Source organism: Eleginops maclovinus, chromosome 16 (assembly GCF_036324505.1).
Source record: "Eleginops maclovinus isolate JMC-PN-2008 ecotype Puerto Natales chromosome 16, JC_Emac_rtc_rv5, whole genome shotgun sequence".
NCBI classification, from domain to species: Eukaryota; Metazoa; Chordata; class Actinopteri; order Perciformes; family Eleginopidae; genus Eleginops; species Eleginops maclovinus.
In genome coordinates this window covers 15,472,320-15,498,597 of record NC_086364.1, presented here as the reverse complement: position 1 = coordinate 15,498,597, position 26,278 = coordinate 15,472,320, and the positions used below count along the sequence as shown (strand labels likewise).

Here is a 26,278-nt window from a genome sequence, read left to right as displayed (position 1 = left end):
TAATTGCCAAGAAACAATCAAAACAGATGCGTTTTCAGTCTGTGATGGAACATATCTAAAGTTTCTGTTGTCCTGATGTTAATGCGGAGCTCATTCTACCATTTAGGACACAGGACAGCATCCGGCGTGTTTTGAGTGGTAGCTGGAAGCAGCAAACTGATTGGCTGATGCCCAGCACATGTGCACATGATGGATTGTATGGTTTAACCAAGGCCTGGATGTAGGGGCTGGTTGGTTCATACACTGTGAACCAACCAATGGTACCTTTTAGAAGAACAACTTTTAAAGAATTACCCTTTGGGACAAAAACAAAAAAACTAACTTCAAGACACAGACACTCATACTCCAGCTTTCTAATCAACCTGTGTGTGTGTGTGTGTGTGTGTGTGTGTGTGTGTGTGTGTGTGTGTGTGTGTGTGTGTGTGTGTGTGTGTCTAAGAAGAGACTTTCAAGTCAAGGGACACACATGGGACAGGGCCAGAGGGACATTGGTGCTGTGACACAGGCAGCAAGAAATGGCCACTGCATGCCAAAAATCTGTTTCCTCATTGGCTGAAGTTTGCCTCCAGGTGGTTTTGTCACACTTGGTTAGTGTTTGATGAAATGCCCCTCGCCCTTTGATCTGAAGTGAAAGTAGGCATGCATGTACACACACACACGCACCTGAAAGTACTACAAATACACACATGTGCTTTTTCTTTTTCTTGCAGGTGCATGGTGACATTTACACAAGCAATTAAAAGCCACCAGAGTGAGGGTGCTTAAAAATATACAGAAGGTCTGCAGTGCATGTGTCAACACCAAATGCATCAAACACCTGGGTCCACACAAACATATCAGGCACAACTAATCTCCTCAATGCAGTTCAAAAAGTCAAGCTCTCCAGAGAAAATACTCAAGGTCCCAGACGTTATTCATTCCCTATCAAACCTGAGCCTCCAGATCTTTTGTCTTACAGTATCTCAGATCTGTAGTATTGACAAGCAGGGAGTGAATAGTATACAGGTGAGTGAGGTGACAAGGTCAAACACAAAGACCTTTTTCCACTTAGCATACTTAAGCTCATTACACACACTTACTGCAAATATAACCTATGTTTTATATGGTAGGTATCATGGCGACTGTGGAATAGGTATTCAGGTCCTTTACTGGAATAAAGGTATCACTACAGCAATGTTATCATTAAAAAATATATAAACAATAGTGCAAAATGTCGTTTTTTATGTGTTATTGACATAAAATCATCGGACAAGTTGAGGTAAATTATACATTTATTGATATTTATATATTGGTGGATCTTTTAATAACTCATACACTGAAAAAACTAAAACTTTAATTAAATGCAAAAAGCTGGTTAGGTTAGTTGAAAGCAATAATAATAGGTTACTCAATATTATTGCTTTCATATAACCTAATAGTTAAGTGTAATCTGTTGACATCATACATTTAATTAAAGTCAATGTTTCAGTTTTTTCAGTATACACATCTGAAATGTAACCCAGACTAACTTGCTTTTTGCAAAACATAACTTTTTTACTCAAGTAAAGTATTTAAAGAATATACTGACCGTTAGTATAGTGCTTGGGGAAATATACTTAGTTACTTTCCACCACTGAATCAGGCGTGGTGTGAGAGAGGCAGGATTCGTGCTCACTGTAGCCCAGAGATGAGGCATCTTTATCAGGCACAGAGGCAGCTTCACAGGCCCCTCAGTGGAGAACGGAGATTGGGAGGTCTGGGTTTGTGTGCGTTCATTCACACACACACACACACACACACACACACACACACACACACACACACACACACACACACACACACACACACACACACACACACACACACACACACACACACACACACACACACACACACACACTTCAATAGCAAGCAGACTAAACCCCCCGCACACCTTCTACTCAGCCCACCTCCATCACTTTTCCTTCTCAGCTCTTTTCTTTTTGGTGCAGCTCAAATCTTACGTCTGATCTACTCTGATATTCTGTTTCTCATTATTTCATTCCAACAGCCTCAACAGTCTACTCCCAAAACATCTCCCTGTATCCCTCTCTCCCTCTCTGTCTCTCCCATAAACGCATGCGTCTTTGATGGGAATCCATTCATGGATTTAATGGATTTCTCCGGCCTTTTTTCCAGGATCTGGGAGATGTGTTCAAAAAAAAGCTGGCCAGCCCAGGCTCTGCTTCCAAGAGTATGGTGGACTGCAGAGGACAGCATTTCTGTCTGCATCAAAAGAATGAGAAATTTTCAGCTTACAAAACAGGGCGAACGAGTCAATATGGATCTGAAAGCTGGATGACTTCAATCCTATGTGAAAAAAAACAGGGCGCAAAGAAGAAGTGAAAGTTTTCCCCAATCCCAAGTCAAACTTGGACACAGATAAGAAAAGCCGTTCGACCTTTTGTGATGTTTTTGTTAGAAGCATGCACTTTGAGCTGACAAAAAGGGACTGAGAAATCATTAATCTCTTTCATAAAAAGTGAAACGAGCACATTGCTTATAGTGTTATCAGTCTAAGTTCAACATACAGACTCGCCGCTTTGAATCCACTCCAGATTCCCAGACAACTCTGGGTCATTTTTCCCCCCATGTACTAAAAAAAGATGGAAGAGGGAGAGGACGTAAAGTGAGCCAAAAAGGTAAATTATCTTTTAGTTGCAATACAGCCATCTCGTATCCAAAAATGAATAAAAGGGCCTGATAGGAAATAGGGTAATTTCTTCAAATGAGGATTACCCTGTAATTACCACACTCTTTTCCTTGAATCACTCTCCCTTCAGTACCCCAGGTTCTGTGTGCCATATGGAGCCAAAATGGCCGGCTTGGTGCTTTGGAGGTCCCTGCATTCCGGGGCTAATGCTGCGCAGCTGGGGCGGGATGGTGTCTAATGAAAAATGCTCTCTTTGATGGGACCTGCAGAGGGATTAGGTTCTGATCAACACCACCTTAGGTCAGCTTCCTGCTAGACCAGCACAAGATTATGGGTGATTTCCAAGTCGGGGGTCCAGTTTCTATAGTGGCAAGCTAAGCAAATATAAGACAGAAAGAGAGCAAGAAAGGGAACGGAAACCTCAGAAGTTCTAATTGAAGCACTTCCTGGTTCTCAAAGATAGCAAAAAGGCAAAGCCGGGCAATGTCTCATGAAACGCTGTGGTTTCCACTTTGTGACCGACTCTTAAATCCGATCCCTGAACGATTAAAAATGGGATATCCCATGATAGTAAGAAGGTAAGGAAAAGTGACATCGATCCTCTCTGTATTAGGAATACATAAATATCGTACTCAACACTGTTTAGAATCTATGACTTAGTAAAAACCTATAATAGTAATTTGACGGGTTTTGTCTGGTGTTTATGAGGAAGTTTCTCAATAACACTCAGACTCTTTGAGTACATCTGAGAGGGCACATGTACAAAAGTTAAACTCCATCTTGGATGTGCAAACATTAAGATGTACTGATCTGTAAAAGTGGGTTGTAGCGGTTTTCGATCCCCAACTCCTCCTGTACTCATGTCTGACAAAAAACTGAAGCTGCCCTGTTTGGTAGCTTGGTGCCATTGTTGGGTGGGAGAATGGGTGAGTAAGAAATGAGTTGTAAAAGGCTTCGAATAAAAGCACTTTACAACACATCCCAGTCCCGCATACACACAATCTGTTCTCACTGTCTGCACTGATTTGAAATAATAGCTTGATAGACACAACATTTTGACATCTGACAAAGATCTATTAGTGAAAGAGATATCCAGAGAGGCAGACATACAGAGAAACAGTTTGAGATACATAGAAAAGATTCAAAGTATTGATTTCCTGCTCAAGGACATTGCTAAAACAATCAACACAACCACTTCTGGTGGTGATAGCAGCTGACTTCCCACAGGCTGAAAGTCAACCGCAGCTGTATGCAGGAATAAACACAGCTTTTCTTCTCCGGCCCAGTGTTTTCTACCTAATTATTGGTTTGATGTTATTTCGAACATGAGTGTCATCCACTCTCTTTTGTGAGAAACTGCTCTTGAATGGAAGAACATTTCACATTTTATGCAACCTTTGTTTGAAAGGCATTCATCCACAGAGGAAAGTGATTTGTTTCATGTACCCTTAACCCACCTTCTCTTGAGCCGCATCCTTGTCTTGCTGGTGGTTTTCCTCAAGGTCGCTGCGGATGCGCTCCATGTCAGAGCGGAGGCGGTCCAACGATCCCTCTCTGTCCAGGAAGGCTCTTTGTTTTTCCTCCTCCCGAAGTAACGCCAACTCAGCCAACTGTTGCTTGTGCTTCTCATGGGCTCCATGGAGATCATCACGTAGACCGGACAGCTGAGATTCCAAATCTGAAATTGTCTGTAATGAATGGGAAACAGAAATGAACAGTCAATAAAGGCAAGTGGTGGTAACCATTTATCATCACATGTTATGTCTTTCTGTCACTGGTAAATGATGTTCTGTATTTCACGCATGAATATGTGAGCAACAAAGAGAAAAAAAGAGTATATAATGTGTGCTGTAGGGTGAGAATATAAAGACAAATGAACACAGATACCACAATGAGAGATGCTACAGCAGGCAGAGGAATGTCGAGGCCCTGTATTGATATGAATGATTAAAAAGATGATGCAGAGACACAGTATCTGAGGGTGAGGCTGTACAGTTTAACCAAGTTTACAAAAGTTTCACCAACATGCTGAAATGTTTCTCTATTTGTGCAGGGGAAGCTGTGATGGTCTAACCTCTCTTTTGACCTCTCTCTTTTTGAACTGCTCAGCCTTGACTTTAACCAGAAGAGCTCTTTAATAGTGCTGCCAGTGAGCATCGACATTACATAGCAGGAATGCTAATAAGCCCAATCCCACAGCCTCGGAATACACCAGAAAATAAGACTGGTCTGACACGAGCAATGAACCTCAATCTCACATGGATTGAAGAGTTTAGGATATGCCAAAAAAAAGATTTCCATGTGTTACTTTTTATTATAAAATAGGTTGAGGTTCTTTTTAAAACACTGAAACTATCATAACCTTCAATTCAAGTAGATTTGCACAAAAACGTTGTCTAGAAAATGTGTAGCGTTGTGATGTCACAATGATAATACATTTAGGTGGAAAGTGACGCCCCAGTTTGTTACAGTTACAGTCACCGGCTGAAATGACACAGAGAGCAACAGATGGCCTTGGAATAACTGACCAATCAGAGCAGACTAGACCTTTTTCGGAGTGGGTCTTAAAGAGACAATTGTCAAAGCAAATGTTAAAGCAGGAAACACAAAGGTTTAGCATAAATGTCCCCTTTAATTTACATTTTACATTATTTTACACTCAGAGCTTTCATAAAATGGTTTAACATAATCACATATATTGAATCCATCAGTATAGTATGATCATTCCCTACAATTTACACCAAGCAATGAGCAAATATGATTGTAGTGAATTGAAGATGCACTGCAGTTTCGGTGTTTCACACTTCCCTACCTACATTGCACAGCTATTGCACATCCTCATTACTCTCCTTGGTTTACTTGATTTATTTCTTACTTTGGTTCAAACTATGTGCTCTGCCTCTTACCCCCCGCCCTCCACGCTAAAAGCCTGGGCATCCAAGGACAACGCCATGCTAAGGCAATCAGACAGAAAGTGTCTGAAGTCTTTTTTAGCGGGCACTGGGGAAAATCAAAGAGACTTCAAAGGAGAGTCACAAAAACAGGCAGATGCTGTGGCTCTGTGTTGTGATCCCTCCAACACTGGCACAGACAGACAGATTCACTTGTGCACACACAAACAGACAAACAGCCACACATGGTCTGGCTGCTGCACACATGCAATTGCATGCAGCACATTCAGAGAGAATCTTGGGTAAAAAAAACAAACAACCCTTTCTATCTCTATATCCCACTCCTGTTCCTCTACATTACCCGTCTCACAGCTTCACTTGTGCCTTCAAGGGCAAGCAGCTATTAGAACTGAGCCCTCGAGGATCTTTAATGTATAATTCTCTCTTTAACAAATGTGGATGATCTGCCTTCCTTGAATAAGTTGGAGTATAATCTCGCAGAACAGAGTCATTGGCAATGACACTTCAAACATTTAAGAGGCCAAAAGAGCATGTCTCCTTTGGCGGTATGTGAGCGCAGCCACTTCCAACAGGGCACATGTTAGCATGCAGATGTGGAGCTTTGAGATGAAGCCGCTCATGGTAACAATAGGAGTGTCAAATGAAATATATGGGGTCATTAGTGCGAGCTAAAAAGATTTAACACTGGGGAACCAACAGAGGGCTGAACAGACATAATATAAATCAAGAGACTTTTTTAAAAATGAAAAGCAATAACACTTCAATAGTTACTGTAGGTCTTTATGTATTTAATGTATATAAAAAGAGACAGAAAAACAAACGCCACAAGTAGCTACTCTGCCACAATTACTACAAAGTTGGACTTTTCTTTATTGCCCACGTGCTACTCTCTTTGTAAACTTTATTGTGACATTTGTTTAAGCAGAATCCTTTATAGAGTGAACAGCCAGGATGTGCTTGCTCGTAATAAAAGTGAAGTTTTGTTTGACAGCAACAACAAAAACAAAGCGGCCACTCCTATCACTGCTCTATAATATGCGGTTCTCCCTTGTAGAAATAAAAGCAATTATTCAGGGTGTCCACCTATTTTTTTAAAGAATGGCCTTGACTTCAGAGTAAAAAAACAAAAAGAGGAAAACATGGGTACATCATTACAATGAATTGAATAGATGAATTATTCTATTGTTATGCTAATGTGGGAACGTATTTGTGGATGTATAACCAAAAAAGAAAGTGATGTTAACAGTATAAAAAGGATTACATGAAACTGACACAACTATAAACAGGACAAACCTCTCACACAGCTAATAAAATGTATAATTCCATCTGGGCATGTCAGTGCCAGGCCCTGGCATTGTGCATGTTGGCTTAATGACATGTTTCACAGGCACATCTTAAAACTGTAGACCCATAATTAATCTTATTCCTGAAGTTGGACCTGTTCTTTTCCTGCTTTGACACGACAAATGACTGCTGTGAGAAATGTTATTGTGCACTAGCATGACAAGTGACACAACTTTTAGCTTGAACTCAATAATGTCTTCTTTCAATCCCCAGAAAATTCTCAAAACATCAGTAGGTGGCAGAGCCTTTTCCTTCCGAGCACCTCTCCAAAAGCAAACTCAAAACACATCCCCTAGTTTCCATCTACATTAGCATCACTTCTGTCTCGTTTTGCATACACATGATTTTATCATATGGCACTACTTATGTTGTCGTTCAAAATGTGATATGATTTTTGTATTTTGTCTTTGGTTCTGTTTGCTTTGTACAGCCCTTTGTTTGTGATTGTGGGCTTTAATACATTTTTTTGGTGATAAAACAATATCAAAAATCGAGGCTTATTATGCTAGCTAAAGCACGGCTAGCTGTTTACTGCTGCTTCCAGTCTTGCTATCATGAAAGCTAATACTTTGTGTGCTGGAACAAGTGATTTTCAGCATTGCTCTGATAAATAATTAAATAATGACCTATCAAAGCACTTTTGTTTGTATGTAAACAATACCCTCACTACATGTTAGCAATATAACTGTAAAAGTAGTAACCGATAAAAACACAAGCCCGTTTCTTCCCAGACAAACAAATAATGTATTAATGTTAGATAAATACAATACATTTGTAATAATTTGTTATATTTTACTGAACTAAGCAAAGCAAAATGTAGGTAAGATGTTGTAATTAATGTTTCATTGCAGTCCGCCATACAAAAAAAACTAAAAACTTAGATGAATAGGACAAGAGAAGACGTGATGAAATTATTCTTAAAACCACAATCTTGACATGCCGGTTAAAGTGGGATCAGCTACAGGAAGTCATTGAGTAACACGACAAGATCTGCTTGACGATACCAGATCTCAGGGACCAGTCATTTGCTACGTGACAATACACACGCCCAGAGACAATCGATGTGCACACTGGTCTAGCTGTCTGCCTTGTTCCCTTCATCTGACATCCTCTTAGCTTTGACTCAGCTTGTCATCACCCTCTTCATTTGACTCATCTAAATCACGTAGCTGGGATTGAAATGCTTTGAAAAATTGACAGCATCATTATTTAGTCCATCACGGCCCAGAAGAAAGACCTCACAAGACTCTCCCTCTCTCCCATGCTGTTTGAAGTCCAGATGGCTTGTGCATCTCCTTTAGAAAAGACATAATTAATTGGGAAAATAATACCTATAAAATGAGTTTGGAGGAGGAGCTGGTGGGAAGAATATGAATGATTAGTTGTTCATAGAACAAAGAATTGTGTTGTTTACAAAAAAAACAAGGTTTTAAATTAATTTATAATGCTTGTCCCAGTTTTTGCAGTCCAACTCTCACAAAATGGAGTTTAAATTCAGAATAGCAAGAGAGAAAAACTAAAATCGTTTTACATTCTCGAAAAAAGCACCATCTTGTAGAGAATATATAATACAAAAGTTTCAAGCTAAACTTCGTAATTGTAGAATCATGAAGTGAAGCAATACATATCCAGTGTGACAAAATATAAAGTGTTCCTCTCCTATTCTGTTACTTTAACATTTATTTGTTTACCATGGGTGGATGAATTCATCACAATGTCTGTAGAAGGAAGAACAAAAAAAAGGCCACTACATCAGGATCTCGGGCCTTCTAGAGGATGTACTGGGGATGTATCAAAGCTTCTTCGTCTTCCAAGAGACATTGATCAGCTGACGGTACAGTGCAGAACTGTCTGCGAGCTCCCTTTCATAATTGGGCTTTTTTTTTACGACTTCATAAATATTTGCTTCCTTTAAGAGAACATTCAGTTCCATGAGGCTGAGAATTTGTGAGTTAATCCCCAGAATCGGTGGGATGCCACCCCACACCAGGCCTTGAAACTAGCAGCTTAATTCTGATTCTTTCATTCGGGATATTATAACTTTCAAGGCACCAACAGACTAATAAAAGATAACCTAAAGTGTGGAGATGGACAAGTAGAAGCTCCTTGTACACAACATAAGTGTTTACTAGCCTTTATAATGTGCAGCTGCTCCATGTCAGGCTTAATATTTTGGTTAACGTACTCTGGTGGGAGGAGGACAACGTGTCCCAGTTTTTTATTTTTTTTCCAATCCATGCTACGACTCATTGGCAACCAGGAATGTTATTTATTACTGTCCCACCACATCAAGGGGATGAGTGGGTATTACTCATCCTGTGAGTGTGTGACTGACATATGCTGTTCACTTAGCCAACTTCCGAGCTGCAACTGTCCTTGCCCTGATTCCAGGAAGACTGAGAGAAAGTGAGAGAAGAAGGGAGGCAGAAATAATGAGGCCAGGGTTCAATCGCCACAGCAGGCATGACGGTTACTGACATGTCACTTGAAGATAATATACTGCCCATCAGACCCATGTGGTGATAGTGTGTTGTTGGAAAAGTCCTGAGCCTCCCAGAAGCAAAGGAGAAAAAAATAAAAGAGAATTAGCTTTACAGGAAGCGCTCAAAATGCTCTTTACTGAAAATTCTATTCATATTTCCACACTTTCTCAGCCCTGTGTTATACGTTTTAAAGGCTGCCAGTGAGCGCCACATTGCTAGCAGTATGACAGTACAGAGATGCATAGTGGTAAACAACTTTGGTAACCCAAAAGTGTTTAATAGTAAGCGGCTTTCTCCAGTGTAAAAAAAAAAGCTCATCTTTAATACATATCTGCTACTGGTATGTCAGCTTGTTGTCATTTAAACGGCACATCCATGGAACAGTGCTCACACAGGAAGTCAAACCAGCTCACATCCACACCACACTTTCAGAGACCTCACAATCCCATCCTTCATCTTTCCAAGGCCCGAGTTAAAATCTTGATTTCCGCTGCGTTAACATCTGACGTTAGGCAGGCGTATCATCTCTACTCAAAATGCTGCACAAGCAAACAGGAACTGAGAATATGAGATGAGCACTGGAGAAGTTTGTTTTCTGTCACTTCCTGAGATCCTAACATTCGTCAAACTGCACATCATTTTGACACGAGTAGGACAGCATGTTATCAGCACAAATGTCCTGTTGTGACGGCATCTCCAAAAAGCTAAATAACACACTAGCTGGTGGCATTGGTGCTGTAAGAAAAACATTTTCCCCCAAAAAATTAGACGGGGCACGTTAGAGAGGGCTTCTCCCTGTTGCTTTTACAGTACATTTTCAGCATGCTGTGGCGCAAGCAAACCAGTATTGTAATAACTGGCATGGCGATTGAGATGACATGTAGCAGTGGTAAAAAGAATTGCCTCAATGTTTAACAGAGCCTACTTTGATATTTGAGCTACCAACAGGGGGCTGTTTTGAACTTAAGCCGGAGCATCCCTTCTAGTTTCATTATTACAATCTTAAATGTAAACATTGACAAAAAAAAACATGTAAAAGACAAACAGATTCTCATTTCTAACAACCTAAGAGGTCTCTTTGGTTGTTAGAAATGGTTGCATTTCACTCGAAAAATAGGCTTTCATCGTTGATACAGTGTAGGCTTACAACCGGATTTTTTTTAAAGAATGTTATGGTATGTTAACCCATTGAAAGCCTCTTTGCCTTTAATAACTGTGCTTAGTTTTGACGAATAAAATATAAAAAACAATGACGTGAAGTCAGACTTCTTCGCCATCCATTTGTTGCGATTGTAACTGGATCCCCATCTCCAGCTAATGGTTAATGAACTACAATTCTCTGCATGCTGACAAAGTCCATTTTATCAGGAAGCCTGAAGAGTCAAACACATCCCCAGTTGGGGGCTGGTATGTCAAATGGCGTCCCACAGAGCTTCAAGCTAGCCCTGGAGAGAGGCGAGGACAGAGCGAGGGGACGAGGTGAAGACCTGCTGCTGGTTTGGCTGAACGGTGACAGAATAGGCAAGCCCCGTTAATATAGATCCAAATGTCATACATTCATTGTGGCCGTCAATGCTGAAATAAGAGAATAACCAGCGTTTTCCGGAGAGAGATGACTACCTGCGGTGAGAGGAGAATGCCATGCAGAGATACACTTCGGAGGGAGTACAGGGCGCCTGACGCTGGTCTATAACCGTACAGCGGAAAATAAAAGAGAAATTGGACCCAGGGTTTCGGAATAAAACCTTGGCGCTCAATGGAACAGATTTCTTCTCCTTCATCTGGCTACCTGTGGTGATTGGATTTCAAATATTTGCACTTCTATCACGAAACCCTGCTGCGATAAAAAGAAAATCAGAAAAAAAATGTTAAAACAACGTTAGAAGTCGGCGCTGTGTGACTTTTTTGTTTAGTTTTTTCAATTTTTCCCCAAAAACTTTCTTTCCGCGCAACGTTGTTTTTGCCCATATTATAAGAAAAGATATTCAGATATCTAAAATATTTCGTAAACTTCCACCAGATACACAGCTATCCATAAAATGATTCACGCCCAATATCACTATCTGTCCTTCTCCAAGTAAAAAAGTGTCTCAACCCGCTGTGCTTTTGAAACCCCAGGAAACCGTCAATGTACGAAATACAAAATGGTTGTCCACGGGAGAGCGATGGGTCAGCATGTGCGTGTGTGTGTGTGCAAACGTGGATCAGTGGAGACCCCCTACCTGGGCATCGAGCTTCCTCCACTCCTGGGTGTTCTGTTGGTGCTGTTGCAGGACTGCCCTGGCCTGCCTCTCCAGGCTGCTCACCTCCCACTGGCGCTCCTGGACCAGGCTGTCCTTTTCCGCGCTGTGCTGTTGCTGTAGCCGCGTCCTCTCCTGCTCGTGCTGCATGCGCTGCTCAGCCATCTGATTGGACAAGCCGGCAAAGAGAGACTTCATCAGCCAACACACACTCAGAAGCAATCCTGTCGTCATGACAACTTGTCCATCTACCGATCCATTCACCCTTTCTTCCTCCTTTACCTATAACCCCCTTCCCTGGATCCAGAACACCTATGTGCCCCACCACTTTGGCCAAATTGTTGGGTTGGTGGTAAAAAATAAAAAGTTTCTCGGCTTCCTCTCATTGTCAGAGGACAGCGTGATGTGATGTGTTTACATCTGGCTTGCTCCCCCGCCCTCCCACCTCTACTGCCAATTGTACAGACTGGCCCTCAATGCCCCACTCCTCTCTCTCTACAAATCTGCCCCCCTTGCCCTATTCTGCCATCGGACATATAAAAGAGCAGCTAGTTGGGGCTATGCATGCAAGCTGGTAGGGGTTAGCCATCTGCTGCAGTAACTACTCGATGCCCCATGCTATGCGTCTGACAGCATGTGAAAATCGGCTTAGCCGATGACTATGATGATCAAATAAGCCCAAATAATTTTAAAAAAGAACTTGAGAGGATGGTGAAATCAGCAGAAAGTTTGAAGAGACACGAGAAGATGCTAAACTAATCTCGATAGTGCCTTACTTGTTATAAAATTAATTCCATTAATTTGACAAAGTTCATATTCATTCATTCCATTAATTGATTAATATCAGTTTACGTTTTCACAATGGATATGATAATGATTAAAAAAAGCATTTACCAGACTGTTTTCTCAGGGGTTTGTGCTTCTAGAATAGCAAAGAGCTACATGCAGCAATCAACGAGAAGGCAGCTTCGCTAATTTTCAAGTTAAAGTAGTACACAATACAGTAGAGGTAAATAAAACACTTCTGACGGGACACAAAGCCCAATTTTTCAGAACTTAATCATCCTGGCTGAAGTAAGTCTGTATCCCAACACGACTGTGAGCAGAGTCACCTGCTGAGAGGTGAGCCTTGGCAGCAGAGCTCCCAGCCCCAAGCTTTTCCCAGGCTCTGTTCCCTTCCCACTCCCCCATGGCGGGGGAACCTGTGACCCCCACACCATCCCGTCGTGCAGCCCCAGCCAGAGCCCTGAAAGGACAGCAGGGGCATGGGGCCCATTTGCTTCCCTGCTTTGAAGCTAATCCCCTGCACATTGTGCTTGACGGCACCCTACCTGGCCTGCCAGAGAAGCGGAGATCCACAGCCTCTATGCCCGGTTCCTGCTCTATCCATGGGCCTATCTTTGGACATTGCATGCTATTCAGAGCAGGTGATGAATGAGGGGCTATCTACAGGAAGCCGGATTCCGTCCCCAGCACTGAGAGGAAGGCCACAAAAGACACTTCATTTTGGCAGCCAAGAATTTACCCTTCAGATTTTGAGGGAGCTTTGCTAAATGCTCTCTGAAAGGGCAATGAGAAGAATTATAGCTGGATAAACATGCATTTTAATGGCATGGTAGAAATACACACAAACTCTAAAGATACCTCACGCAATCCATTATTCCAGTTTACAATAGAACACCACAACGCTCCATTTGACAAACAATATGCAGAATGTGGGTAACTTCTTCCAATGCTGTCATTGTTGATGCTGATGTTGTCTACGGTGAATTCCACTGCATTCATTTTCCATAATAGATAGATACAAATGAGATCCACCGCCAAAATATGTTGTCCAAAGGGATAGTCAGACTCTATCAGCACCACAAGTTACAGCTGAAAGACTGACAAGCTGGCAACTGCTTCGAGAACTCCCCAGCTGGACAACAGGACATGCTGCAACAGAAATTGGGGGCGGACATCGTGGCTTCCTGTACGCTCCTGTTTAGAGTCTCGGGCCATTGGGATTTTGGAGGAAAGAGGGGGACCAGAGGTGAACCAAGGACGAAGAACAGGGCGAGATAGATCCATTGTGAGAGGAAAAACTGCACAAGAAAAAGCAGAAGAGGAGATGACAGAAAACAGACCCAGCAAGGAGTCTGGTTGTGACATCACGTAGTGCCAGCGTGAAGCGGAGGATGCTGGGTGCTGCGGTTCTTAAAGGGACCGGCATGGAGTTTATGAAGGGAAGACTGAGTCGGTTACAGCACAGCTTGGTGCCACAGATACAGAGTGAGTAGGGTGTTACTGCACAGCACGACTCCTGTCAGCCTGGCCCGACATGGTTGTGTGTGTGCATTGATCGCATTGAGACGGGACAGTGAGGTAATGGGCTTCTTTCAGCCCCGCAGAGAGAAATCTGAAATGTTTGGGAAGGAGGAGGGAAGAGGAGGGTGTGTAGAAGAGATTTGAACAGAAGCCCTGTCTGGTCTCAGCAGGGGAGTCTGGAGTATGTGTGGGAAGGAAGGGAGAAATGGAAGAAAGACAAACCTCTTATTCCTCACTGTAGGGTTTAAACTAAAGATCAGTGAGCGGCGCTGGCGTACACATGAGTATAGTGCGCAACACAAACTAGTCTCTTTCATTATTTACTGTCCAAACCCTAACCGTCTCCCTCAATTTTCAAGGTCACAACTCCAAATCAGCCATTTGACCTCACTGCATCACTCCAATGTCAAGAGGCAGTGTCTTCAGGATGGCATGACGTCTATCAGCCATTACGGTCAGCTGGAAAACAACTCCTTCATACATAGATCGGCTTTTAACGGCTCATTGAAGTTGCCCTTGAGGGAAAGTTCTTTTGTGAGCATCTGAAGGGACAAACTTGACCCCTGTAATCTTGTGACACCAATCTCTGTAGAGTGGAAGCACACATTTACACACACGCATGAAGGCATGGGTGAATGGGTACACACAAAGTACTCGCATTCACGCTTGTGTATGTGCATAAACACAGCACGCAACACATAAAAACGATTGCGCTCACATGAATAATCGCACGTCCAAACATAAATTCTCTCTCTCTCTTTTCCTCTTACCCTTATTGTGTCGCTAATGTCAGCAGCATGCACATCAACGTCATCACAAAGACAGGCCCTTCGTCTTTGTGTGTTTTTATCTTGAAGACAAAAGCCTTCCTGATGAGCTGTGTAGCTGGTTTCAACTGTCAACTGTCCGCACCCCCCAGCAAATGATAATCGCCACTTCAATGTTTGTTCTGCAATGCTTTGATGACTTACCTGTTTTTTACATGAGATAGAATTTACGATTCCTCTGAAGTTGGCACACCGATCAAATCTTACAGTTACTAGAAAATTACAAAGGCTTAATATGTCTTTTGGATATTCATATAGACTATTAAACACCTGAGCTCTGTAAAGTGCCTCTATAACAGTCATCTGTTTGCACCTTGCAATGTATTTATCTAAACACACGGTAATAAACAGTATTTCATTTCAATATTTAAATGTACATTCAGTTCTTGTATATATCATATTCCATTTACGTGTATATACACTCTTCTATATTCTCTACATTTTGCCCTACTCTCTTATTTTATTTGTATTCTGTGATTTCCTTCACTATTTTTATTGGTTTTAATTCTTTTCTGTTTTATATTTATGCATGTTGCATTGTTGGAGGAGCCTGGGACATAAGTTTTCTACAATGTAGCTAGTGTGCACATGACAATAAAGCACTGAAACATGATGTGTTTAATGGTTTAAGCTGCATTAGGGGTGACAGGACATTGGTTTAAATAAAATACTTAAGTGTTAATATAAATGTTACATGCAATAAACAAGTCAAGTCGAGGATGAAGTTGACTTATAGCACTCTTCTTCTTAATATTACGTTATTATCATTCAATCAATCAAAGTTGATTCATATAGCCCAATATCACAAACTTTACATTTGTTTCAGTGGACTTTAGAGTTTGTACAAAATATGAATACGACCCCCTCTGTCCTTAGACCCTCACATCGGACAAGGACAAACTTCCAAAGAAACCCCCACAGTTAATGGGGGAAAAGGGAAGAAACCTCGGAGAGAGCAACAGAGGAGGGATCCCTCTCCCAGGACGGACAGACGTGCAATAGATGTCGTGTGTAAATTAAAAATATAATACATTAACAACCTAGGTAGTACAAATGCTTGAAAATGCATGTGTCTATAAATCAGAAGACGATGAATCCAGGTGGATATCAACAATCTGTAGGAGCCATCATTATTATTATGACTAGTTTAGATATTGCAATAAAGTCATTACTATGAATATTTTTGGGCACAATAAAACCTGTTTCTTGCGTCCACATGGCGCTGAAAGGCAGAAGCATGAAACAGGTTTAATCAGGAAGTGAAACGCTTTGTATGACAGTATTTACTTTCAGCAGGAACCAGGAAGATGCATTTCCTTCTTTTCCCCATTTTTTCATCATAAATCCTATTTAAATCTTTTGAAAGTTAGATTCTCTCCCCTATAAACGTCATTATAACTACAAACGGTCACGGAGCAAATCAATAACATGGAGCCGTTTCTCCACCCCCTTGGAAACAACACTGGCCTTCTGTCTTTCACTTAAAACTATCTCCAGCAAATTAGACACAGTTTAAACTTCATCTGGCCTGGAAATGAGAGTTAGCATGCTTATTATCAGACAGGTTGAGAGCTAGTTTTAGAGGCTGGAAGTCAATCACGTTGTGAATACAGATTGGAAGTAGAGATGCTACACCATGTTAATGCGCTAGCCTCTTCATCATTCTTCATTTAAATGATTATTTATGCACATACTTGGGATATATGCACCTCCTATCAAATGGGGCAATTAGTTGCTATGCAGGGCTGCCTGAGTAGGCCTAAAATAACTTTACCATGATTTATCTGATGTTTTAACCATTTAAACTGTGTAAAAAATCCCAGATTGAGAAGCCAATTTAAGACGGATTCTGTATAATGAGTAAAAAACATGCATTTGTGCATTACTCCACTATAGTTGCACTCAGGCTACACAAAGAAAGAAACACAAAATAGTGTAACTCTTTTCTAGATTTTAAGGTAGTATTTTATGGCAAACATATTCAGTTGAATTTCTAAAGTCTACAGCCAGAGTTAGAAATCCCACTAGCAGGCCGGAGAGCTTAAAGTTAAATGTAAGTAGGAGAAATATAAACCATGCTCTCTGCTGCCTACATAAGACGGGCCGCCTAGATAATATCCATTTATGTGCTTTAATGGAATCTGAAGCACTAAGAGATGTCCTCCTATCAGTAAGCTGGATTTCAATGCGTTGTGAAAGTGGTTTCTTTCTCCTAATCGAAGAAGAGTGACAGAGATGCGATGATAAGGGAAGCGGCGTCTGCTATGCAGATTGCTTACTTTTCAATTGGCAGCGTTTAAGATATTTATTGAGTCGCAATCCGGGCTTAATCTAAAGCGTGCCTTCTATCATGAGAAATTAATCAGGTGGAACAGATGGGGAGAAATAACAAGACCATTCTAGATGGATGTCAGTCCCCTTGGTTGGCTCTAGCTGCCCAAGTGTTAACAATAAAAGAAAGAAAATAACAACGTGATGAGGACAAGGAGCAAGAGGAGAATTCTTTCCCCTGGGTTCATCATGAGTAGAGACGAAAGAAAACTTTCCACACGTGCCAGATACATGTAGACAAACACACTGCAGACAGATGACACAAAGACTCATACAGACCTGCTGTTCATATTTCTGTCTGAGTGCATCGAGTTGATGGGAGAACTCTTTGGCCTGGTTCTCTCTCAAGGACTTGGTGTGGATCAGGTCCTCCTCTACCATGTCCATCTGCAGGCATGAAATGAAAAGGAAATTAGAATAAATAATAAAATGCTTGTTTGAAATATTTAGGCTGCATTTATAATCTGGAATACATTTATGTTGCGCTAGACAATCAAAGTGTCATATTTCAGAATAGTGGATAAACGTTTTACTGTCATTTTTGCTCCCCTATATTTTTCCATTAGTTGTGGTTGATTCACAGATAAACACAGCATAAGTACAATAGATAAAAAACAGGCAGAACCAGCTAAAATACCATGCATCTGCAGCGCAGCTACTCTGTAACATTTTTCTTTTAATATGAAATTAATGAGCTGCTGTTGGGAAAATATATTCCTCACATGACATGTGATCTTATCGCAGTGATATCTTTAAAACCGCACATCAATATATTAACCTATTCATCAAAGTACGATATTATAATTACCATTAAATATGCAATGCCAGTAGATCACACAAAAAAAATCACATATTCAGAGGTGCAACAAAATAACTGCAAAGACTCAAATAAAAGAAATTCAAAATATATATTTTTCTTCAGAGGAAGTGTGTTCCTGTAGAAGAATGTGACAATATTTTATTTTATCTTAACTCAACGTGCTTGCAGCCTACCAGTTTCATATTTTCCTGTTCAGGTGACGATAATCGAAACAATTGGAAATGTAATTTACTGAAACGCCTCTGTATCCGGGCTATGCTGTGTGTGTAACGCTCTGGAAATGCTAAATGTGTTTTGATTAATCCATTTTAAATGCTGAAGCCTCCTTTGAACTATGCACGCAACAGAGATTTGATTCTGTGTGGTGCTTCTTTTTTACACCAAAACCAAAATAGAGCAGTCTCTCTTTCCTTTTAGTGGGATGCTGATTTTAAAATGAGAGAAAGCGGGAGTTAAAGAAAGTGATAGTGATAATCCATTTACATAGAACACCATCTGAGGACACAGTGAGACAGAAGATAATGAGAGGAAAGATGGAAGAATGAAGAGAAAGAGTGAAAAACTTGTAAGACATTAAAGTCTTTGCAGGAGAACGTGATGGAGCGTTGCATAAGTGGGTTGGGGAGAGGTTGACAGAGATACAGAAGGAACTGCTCCTGTCTTGGCTTTGATGTGGGCTGAGGATATAGTCAGATTGGAAATCGGGATGCCAGGGGCTCCATGGGAAAAGAGGGAACAAGCATGAGATGGAAGGGTGAGAACAGGAGAAAAGAGGAGAGGAGGAAAAGCAGACATTTGCAGCACAGAGGGAGATATCTCTTTTGACCCTAGTAAAACTTTCCCAGGTGTCTTCTCTTCTTTATGCAGCACAATTAATTTCTTCTCAATACGGCAGACATTCTCTGGGGGAATGAAGGTTGATCTGTGCGCCCACAAAAATCCATGCATTCATTCGACTCCCACACAAAGCGTTTTATTTAAACTTCAACATATGGATTCGCTGAAAAACTTCACTAACCAGCGAGTAAAACTTGCTAATCACCCGAAAAAGGCAGCCTAGGACCACACTCAGTGCTGCCCTGTCAATACAGCACTCACACAGTATAGCCCAAAAATGCTTAACAAAAACGCCTATAGCCAAACTGTCTTGTAAGACAGCTTCAGAAGTTTACCGCAGAGTGCGTATCGATTGGAGAACCCTCCCAACAAGCTGCAGCCCACGCGGTGTGGAGCGCTGATCGCGAGGCTGGCCTGACGTACTAATTAGTCTGCTTAGTGCGGGCGACCCGTTCTCCATTAAAAAAACACAACAATCCCACGTGACGCCCACTGAGAGGAAGCAAGGTCAACGCGCGATAGCAGAGGAATGAATGCACCTGCATAATGAGCAGGATTATAAATCATGTCATTCATTTGGGATGACGGAGCTCGAAACATGTTTGTGTGTTTTTCAGTATAGGAGCAGTTGGAAGGCGAAGTGAAGGGGAGGGAGACATACGGAGGAAATTCAAACGCAGTCAGCGTGGCGCCCTGTTGCATCTGTGGTCAGGCTGTGTCTCTGTTACTACAAAAAAAGTATGTGTGTTTGTGTGTGCATTGTCTTGGTTACTGCCTGTCAAACTGTTTTACTCCCCTCGCGGTAAAGCAAACAAAAAAGACAGAAGGGTAGATGAACATCTGTATTTGGCACACAACAGAAAACAATTTACTAATGCGTAATGAGACTGACTTGGTGTACCATGTGCATACTGTACATGTAACAGAAAACAGGTGTGCATGCATAGAGCTATGTGTAGGTGACCATACATTGAGTGCATATATTATACACTTTTCTGTGTGTGTGTGTGTGTGTCTGTGTGTGTGTGTGTGTGTGTGTGTGTGTGTGTGTGTGTGTGTGTGTGTGTGTGTGTGTGTGTGTGTGTGTGTGTGTGTGTGTGTGTGTGTGTGTGTGTGTGTGTGTGTGTGTGTGTGTGTGTGTATCACACCTGGAGTTTCATGTCAGCGTAGGTCTTCTCAGAGCTGAGCTCCACCTGTTTCTTGAACTGCTCCAGTGCCATGTCTGCCTGCTGGATCTGCTGCCTCTGGCTCTCCCTGGCTCTGTCCAGCTGGCTCTCCATCTCCCTTCAAACCAACACACACAAAAATGTATATATGAAGACATCAAGAAATGCTTTGTCAAGAAAAATCATAATGTGTGGGAAAACAACTTTGGAGACAGAAGAATAACTAATGAAATGGATAAAGAATTGTTAAAATGACCACTGTGTCATTGTTATTGTATTAGAAAAAGTTAGTGGAAAGTAATTTCAGCATGCAATTATTCAGTTTCTATTACTTCAATACCATTGTGTGGATGTGTGTGACTTATATTGTGGCAAATGTCAGGTCGTAGGCTGTGCGGACTGACAGGCACACTGAGAGGGACAGACTTACACTGAGAGCTGTCAGCACCCAGCCGCGACATCATACACAGCAACACCAAGCAGCTGTCAAGACCAACCCACATAGGGTGTGTGGGGACAGGAGTGTGTGTAGGAGAGGATCGGAAAAGGGTAGAGAGAATGACAGAGATAGAAGTGAAGGGAGATCATCGGGGTGTTATTTTTGGAACCACCTGAGAATTGACATGTTCTATATATATGGTATATATATTCAGAAATTGATAACGTCCTAATGACCTGAACTTAATTTAATCAAAAAATGTCAAAAACATTTGTCTTAAAAATAGATTCGATATTTAATAATTAGATTTTAAGTTGGTGGAAAGGTACAAGTAAATGTCTGGCTTACTATAACACCCTTTTCAACAAGCTAACTATGCAGTCATGCAAAATGAAACCTGATTGGTTTGTGACGGACACATACTTGACTATGAGCAATAATGTCAACATGAGCTCACATCCCACACGTTTTACCAGCTCCAAATGTTTGTCATACGATTTTCATATTGGATCTGGAGAGTACGAAGTAAACAGTCTACTAACTCCATGGTATGATAATTCTTAAAGAAAACTGATTGGCAAAATCCAATTAAGAATCTGGATATTACTGTAATTAAATGCTGTTTAGTGTTATCTCAATCTCTTTCCATCTAAGACATTTAACAATACACTTATAAACTCATCTCAACTTTTATATCATACATTCAATCTGGATTAACAACTTAATATTTGTTTATTTTCTGCAAAAGCACAAACTAGCGTCCAACCCAATACATGAATATCTTATTAATAGTACTTCATAAGAATGCTTCACTATGAGCTACATTGAAGATAACTCAAAATGTTTGAAGTCCAAACAACAAAATAATGTTTTATACCTCTTCTTATCATAAAATCATACAGAAATCCTGGATATTAAAATGAACTCTTGGCACCCCACTCCATGCTATTCATGTTGGGTATCTGGGAATAATAGTACATGTCAATGGAAACTTCAGCAAAAACTGAATCCATTTTTACTCTCTGCAGCTTCCAGTGTACTGTAGCAGCTACTGAAACCTTCCGAGAACTTTCTTCTGATTTTTGCAGAAAGATGACAGTGTTGGGCAGCAGGCAAAGAGTGTGAAATGTAGAGTATTCACTTGTCTCCTGCTCCATGTAAATGAACACATTATACGGGTAATTATTCCCTGTGGCCTACAAGCAGGAGGAAGAATACATTTTTGCCACTGGGTGAGACTTTAAACCTATTAGGAGAACAACTATGACAAAACTATTACTGGAAGGACATTTTAATCTGTATTTAAAAAAGCTGGATTGTCAAGTGCGAGTGTGTGTGTCATAATTCATTAAATACAAGGTCCATTAACACTTGATTTAAAGCATAGCTACTATGAAAACACAACTATGTCACACAATCTATGTGTACAGAGAAAACTATGCATTAACACACATATTTACTAAGGGTTGTATTTTGTGATTAGAAGTCATTAATCACTTCCAAAAATCAAAGTAACAACTCTATAAAAGATTGAATACTAAAAGGGGAAACAGAGAAAAGAACAGAAGCAGAGGATTGAACAAGGAATGTGCAAGCTTTCTCTCCTCTTTATAGTGTTCTGTCCCTTTGTAATTTTGGTCTCTCTCATGTCGGACATCAAACAACATAGAAATTGTTGTTTTTTTCTCTCCCAATTTTGTGTACTCTGTAATTATTAATCAGTCCCATTGCATGACTGCCTTCCGGGCTCAGACAGACACAAAAGGATATGTATAGAGACTAAGATGGAAAAAAAGGAAAGATGGAAAAGAGGATGTCACAGAAATAGCAAGTTCTTTAAACTTCCAAGGCAGAGCAGGAATGAATTGGGTGCGTGTCTCGCTTGAGAGGCGATGGAGCTTATGTGCGCATACACATATGCGTGTATATGTATGTTCATGAGCCGCAGTCACTTACTCTGCGTGTTACTGACAACTTTATTCAAGGAATGCTCTGTGACAACATTAGCTGCTAGGCCTATACCGCTGAAAAAAAATTCACTGCAGCTAACTTTAAGTTTGTGACACGTTGAAACACATTAAGCTGCAGAGAGCAGGTGAACACATGGCACCTTCCTCTGAGAAGGAACTGTGTGTGTGGTCAGGACAGCGGTAGACAGCGTGTCACCATCAATAACAGAGCAATGAGGGTGAGATGAGAGGACAGAGAAAAAGAATCAGGGAGGCATGGCAGGCAGAAACACACAGGCTGAGAAAGGAGAGGGGTGCCAGCGTCAGGGCGGCCCGTTGGCTTTAAATGGATCTCTGGTCAGAAAAGTGGAAGGAGAGGAGGCTCAAATTAAAGATGTGCCTTCTCTAAAGAGGAAGTCCTCTCATCCCTCAATGCTAAACGGCTGTTTAGAGGGGAGAGCAGTGTTTGTGCTAGAAAGGGTAAAAGAGCTTCCGCCATCCAGCCGCCCTGCAGACAGGAGGGGTGCAGGGATTCCGGCGTTTTCCGGACTGCCCAAACCACAAAATGCCACGTGCCGACTGAGTGTGCACCACATGCTGAATCGACAGAGACAAGGAACTCAGTGTATACAAACATGTACTGTACATACAGTTAATACCAGAGTACACATTAAAGTCAATGCAAACTGAATAAACTCTAATTGCCTATGGAAATATTCCTTTCATGTAAGCAGAGTATTTAAGAATTGTATGTGCTGTGATGAGGGTGGAGTGGCGCATGGAAAAGACTGACAAACAGAGGAGAATGCACACTTGCATGCGGATGCCTCTGGTCTGTAGTATAAAAAGACAAAGTGAGAGTGTGTGTACTCGTGGTGTGTGCGCAAGTGCATGCGAGCGCCCGCGCATCTGCGTCTGTGAGCTCATCCAAACGGAATGATAACGAATCCACAGACACATCAAAGGGGCTTGGGAAAAAAAAAGAGGGAGCACATAAAAAGAGAGAAAATGCAAAACTGAAATATTCAGCGCCTTCTGAAGAAAAGAAATAAAACAGGCATGGTTTTCATCCCCAGAGAAAGGGAAAGAGAGCTGAAAAATAAAGACAGATACAAAATAAAAGAAAGACCGCAAATAAGGGAACACAAAAGAGAGAAGGCACACGGGCAGCACATATTAAAGACACAGAGAAGGGAGGGGAAAATAGAACCGTTGAGCTTGATGGCTTTAAAACCGCCAACAAATACGGCCTGTTTATAAAGAACATTTCATATCAAGATATGAAACAAAATGGCCACAGAGAAAGTGGTTTCATTATTATTATCCGTCACACACAGTAGCTTTAACAGTCATCTGGGTGCTTCAAGGGAATAGTTGCCGCACTGGTATTGCTACCAGCCTCTCTTAAAATGAAGCATGAAAGCATTTCACAAACTACTTTTTCACTAGTTATACCAGTATTCGAATATTTGGAGCTGAAACAATTAATAATTTAGTTGATAGACAGATACATTAACAGGAAACTACTTTGATAATTTAATGTCATTTTTAGGCTAAAATTGTTGCTTCATTCTGGCTCCAAATATGAATATTTTCTGGATCTCTGGATAATGTTCTTTGAGATTTGAACTGTTGTTCAGGCAAAAGAAGACAAATGAGGATGCTATCTTGAACTCTGGGTAACTGAGTTAATCACTATTTTCTAAATGTATGGTTAGCTACAGCCCTACAAACATAGAAAGGTCAAGAATAGCGTTAGTCGCAGATCACTGGACGTTGGAAAGGGTTTAGTGCCGAGCTGAAGCGTTGGAGGACATGACAGATGACATTTCAATTCATCTTTACAACGGTCTACATGTGACGCTCATGCTCTCCCATCAACACTGGGGATCAAAGCAGTGACTTTTCCCTTGCTTTGCTTGGTGTGTCAAAGCCAACTGAGCTCCCTGAGGAGAAAAGAGAGAGGGATGAAGAAGAATCTGGTGCAGCCCAGGCTGACAGTACTACTATGTGGGGGGATAAACATGTGGGTGTTAAGGGAACAGAAACACAAACTACATGTCTGTCTCATACTTCAAAAATGGCTTTGGAGTTCAGTTAGATTCACTACACAACAAAAAACAACTACACAACTCATTCTTAACCAGAACTAAAAAAAGACAGGAGAGGAGAGATCTGACAGGGTTCGGAATAAGGATTTTCTTCCCTTCGCTGTGCATTTAGATGCTATTTAGCTTCATAAACTATGCAGACTAAAGCATAATATGCTAAATCAACCAGGCATGAGTCCCTAAACATACTGTATTTACATATCCCAAATATTATTCAATGGAAAGTAAGTTTCCAAGATTCCTATTGGAACCAGGAAAGCCCAAAAGACAATGCATCCAAATTGAGTTGTTTCAGTGCATGAATCCACTGTAGTAATTCATACTGTCAGTGCGTACTTGTTAGTTGGCTAGCTCAGAGTAAAAAAGTCAATTCTGTTTACGTATGCTGATCACGTAGGCATGGTGAGGCATTTAACATCATTACACCATGGTATGGGAATGTCACAATATCAATCAGTCGCACATATTAAGAGATACGAAACACTACGATGAACAGATATGACAAATTAGAGCTGAATAACGTGCCGTTTTTTTTTTTTCAGAATACAATCTTATTATCTGCCTCATTATCTCTGCATTTAATTCAATATTCACAAAGACTGAAGAAACACTGCCTTTCAGCTCCTTCATCATACAATCCTGCAGTGATAGCAAATGGTAAGCTTACCCTTACAGCCCCGAGTAATTATGAGCCCTAACACTAAAATAAACCACTTTTATTACCTCCAAAGAGAATATGATTTGTTCGTTGGGCTGTCTTTCTTGCAGCAGAATTATGGAGTAACTACTGGCCCGATTTTCATTATTTACATACATTTTTTCACCTCATGTACATTCCGTAGAACCACTTCCTTACTCAGTAAATTTACCATTGGCCTTAGCTAATGTCTGCATTCTCGACCGTGACTAGGCTATTTGAGTTTTTTTCTATTTGTTTTATTATTTGGGGGGGTTAATTTAACTATACTTATTAAAAAAACTCAAATGTTGACTTTTAATTAAATGTATTTTCTTTAAAATGTTAACAGAACTGTAACTGGTGTTAGGTTGAACATAGTATTTTATATTTATACTTAATATTATTGCTCTCAACTAACCTCATACAGTTATGTGAAATCTGTTGACAAAGTTCAATGTTTCAGTTTTTTCAGTGTAAGAACTAAATAAATATAAAAGAAGCAAGAGTATCTGAAGATGTAAGCGTCCTTTAACTCTGCGACCTTAGCAGCAGGACCTAGTTAAACAGCTCTTTACAATTTTCCTTCTGTCAGGTCTATGTTATCGAACTGGCGCTTAACCCATCTCCATGCTGCTCTCTCAATGCAGCTGCCATGGGAGTAAATATTGAGCCCGGGTGAAGCTATTCAATATTCAGGATCCATAACTCCACCTGCTCCTGAACCTCAATGCTAACTGAGGTTGCACAGCCTCTGTTTCGCTACCTCTGGTCCCACTCCAGACCACCACCACCTCCATCCCTCCTGTCATGGGAGAGGAATGCTGAGAAAGATAAGACCACTTCAAAGACACACACTGATGTAGGGTATGCATGTGCACACACACACAAAAATAACATGAAAGACCATAATGGATGCATCCTACACTTTTAAGGAGAACAGCCACTATCTCATGCTAGCATGTGGGCATGCATGCACAAACACTAAGGAAGAAACAATGACACAAAGACTGACAATTAATACCCTAAGAAAAGAAATGTTTTCATCGTGTTTCATCTGTTCGTATACAAAAAAAAAAGCAAATTAAAATTTTAAATGGGAAGAACAGGATTTTGACTAAAGGAAAGAGTTGGGGTGAATTCTACACACCATAACACATCCCAT

At 40.9% G+C, this 26,278-nt stretch overlaps 1 protein-coding gene across 3 annotated transcripts in view; it reads right to left on the bottom strand.

Annotated features, from left to right (window-relative positions):
• The window catches only part of cep112 (centrosomal protein 112), a 95,627-nt gene that overhangs the window by 32,342 nt on the left and 37,007 nt on the right, over positions 1–26,278 (bottom strand). For all 3 annotated transcript variants that reach the window (XR_010167622.1, XM_063903491.1, XM_063903492.1), the window contains exons 18-21: positions 19,921–20,056; positions 17,395–17,502; positions 11,633–11,815; positions 4,129–4,359 (exon numbers count right to left, since the gene is read on the bottom strand). Coding sequence is in view for 2 of the 3 variants with exons in the window: in XM_063903491.1 (XP_063759561.1) it covers positions 4,129–4,359; positions 11,633–11,815; positions 17,395–17,502; positions 19,921–20,056 (658 nt within the window). In the remaining variant the exon portion in view is untranslated. The remainder of the gene's footprint in view (positions 1–4,128; positions 4,360–11,632; positions 11,816–17,394; positions 17,503–19,920; positions 20,057–26,278) is intronic.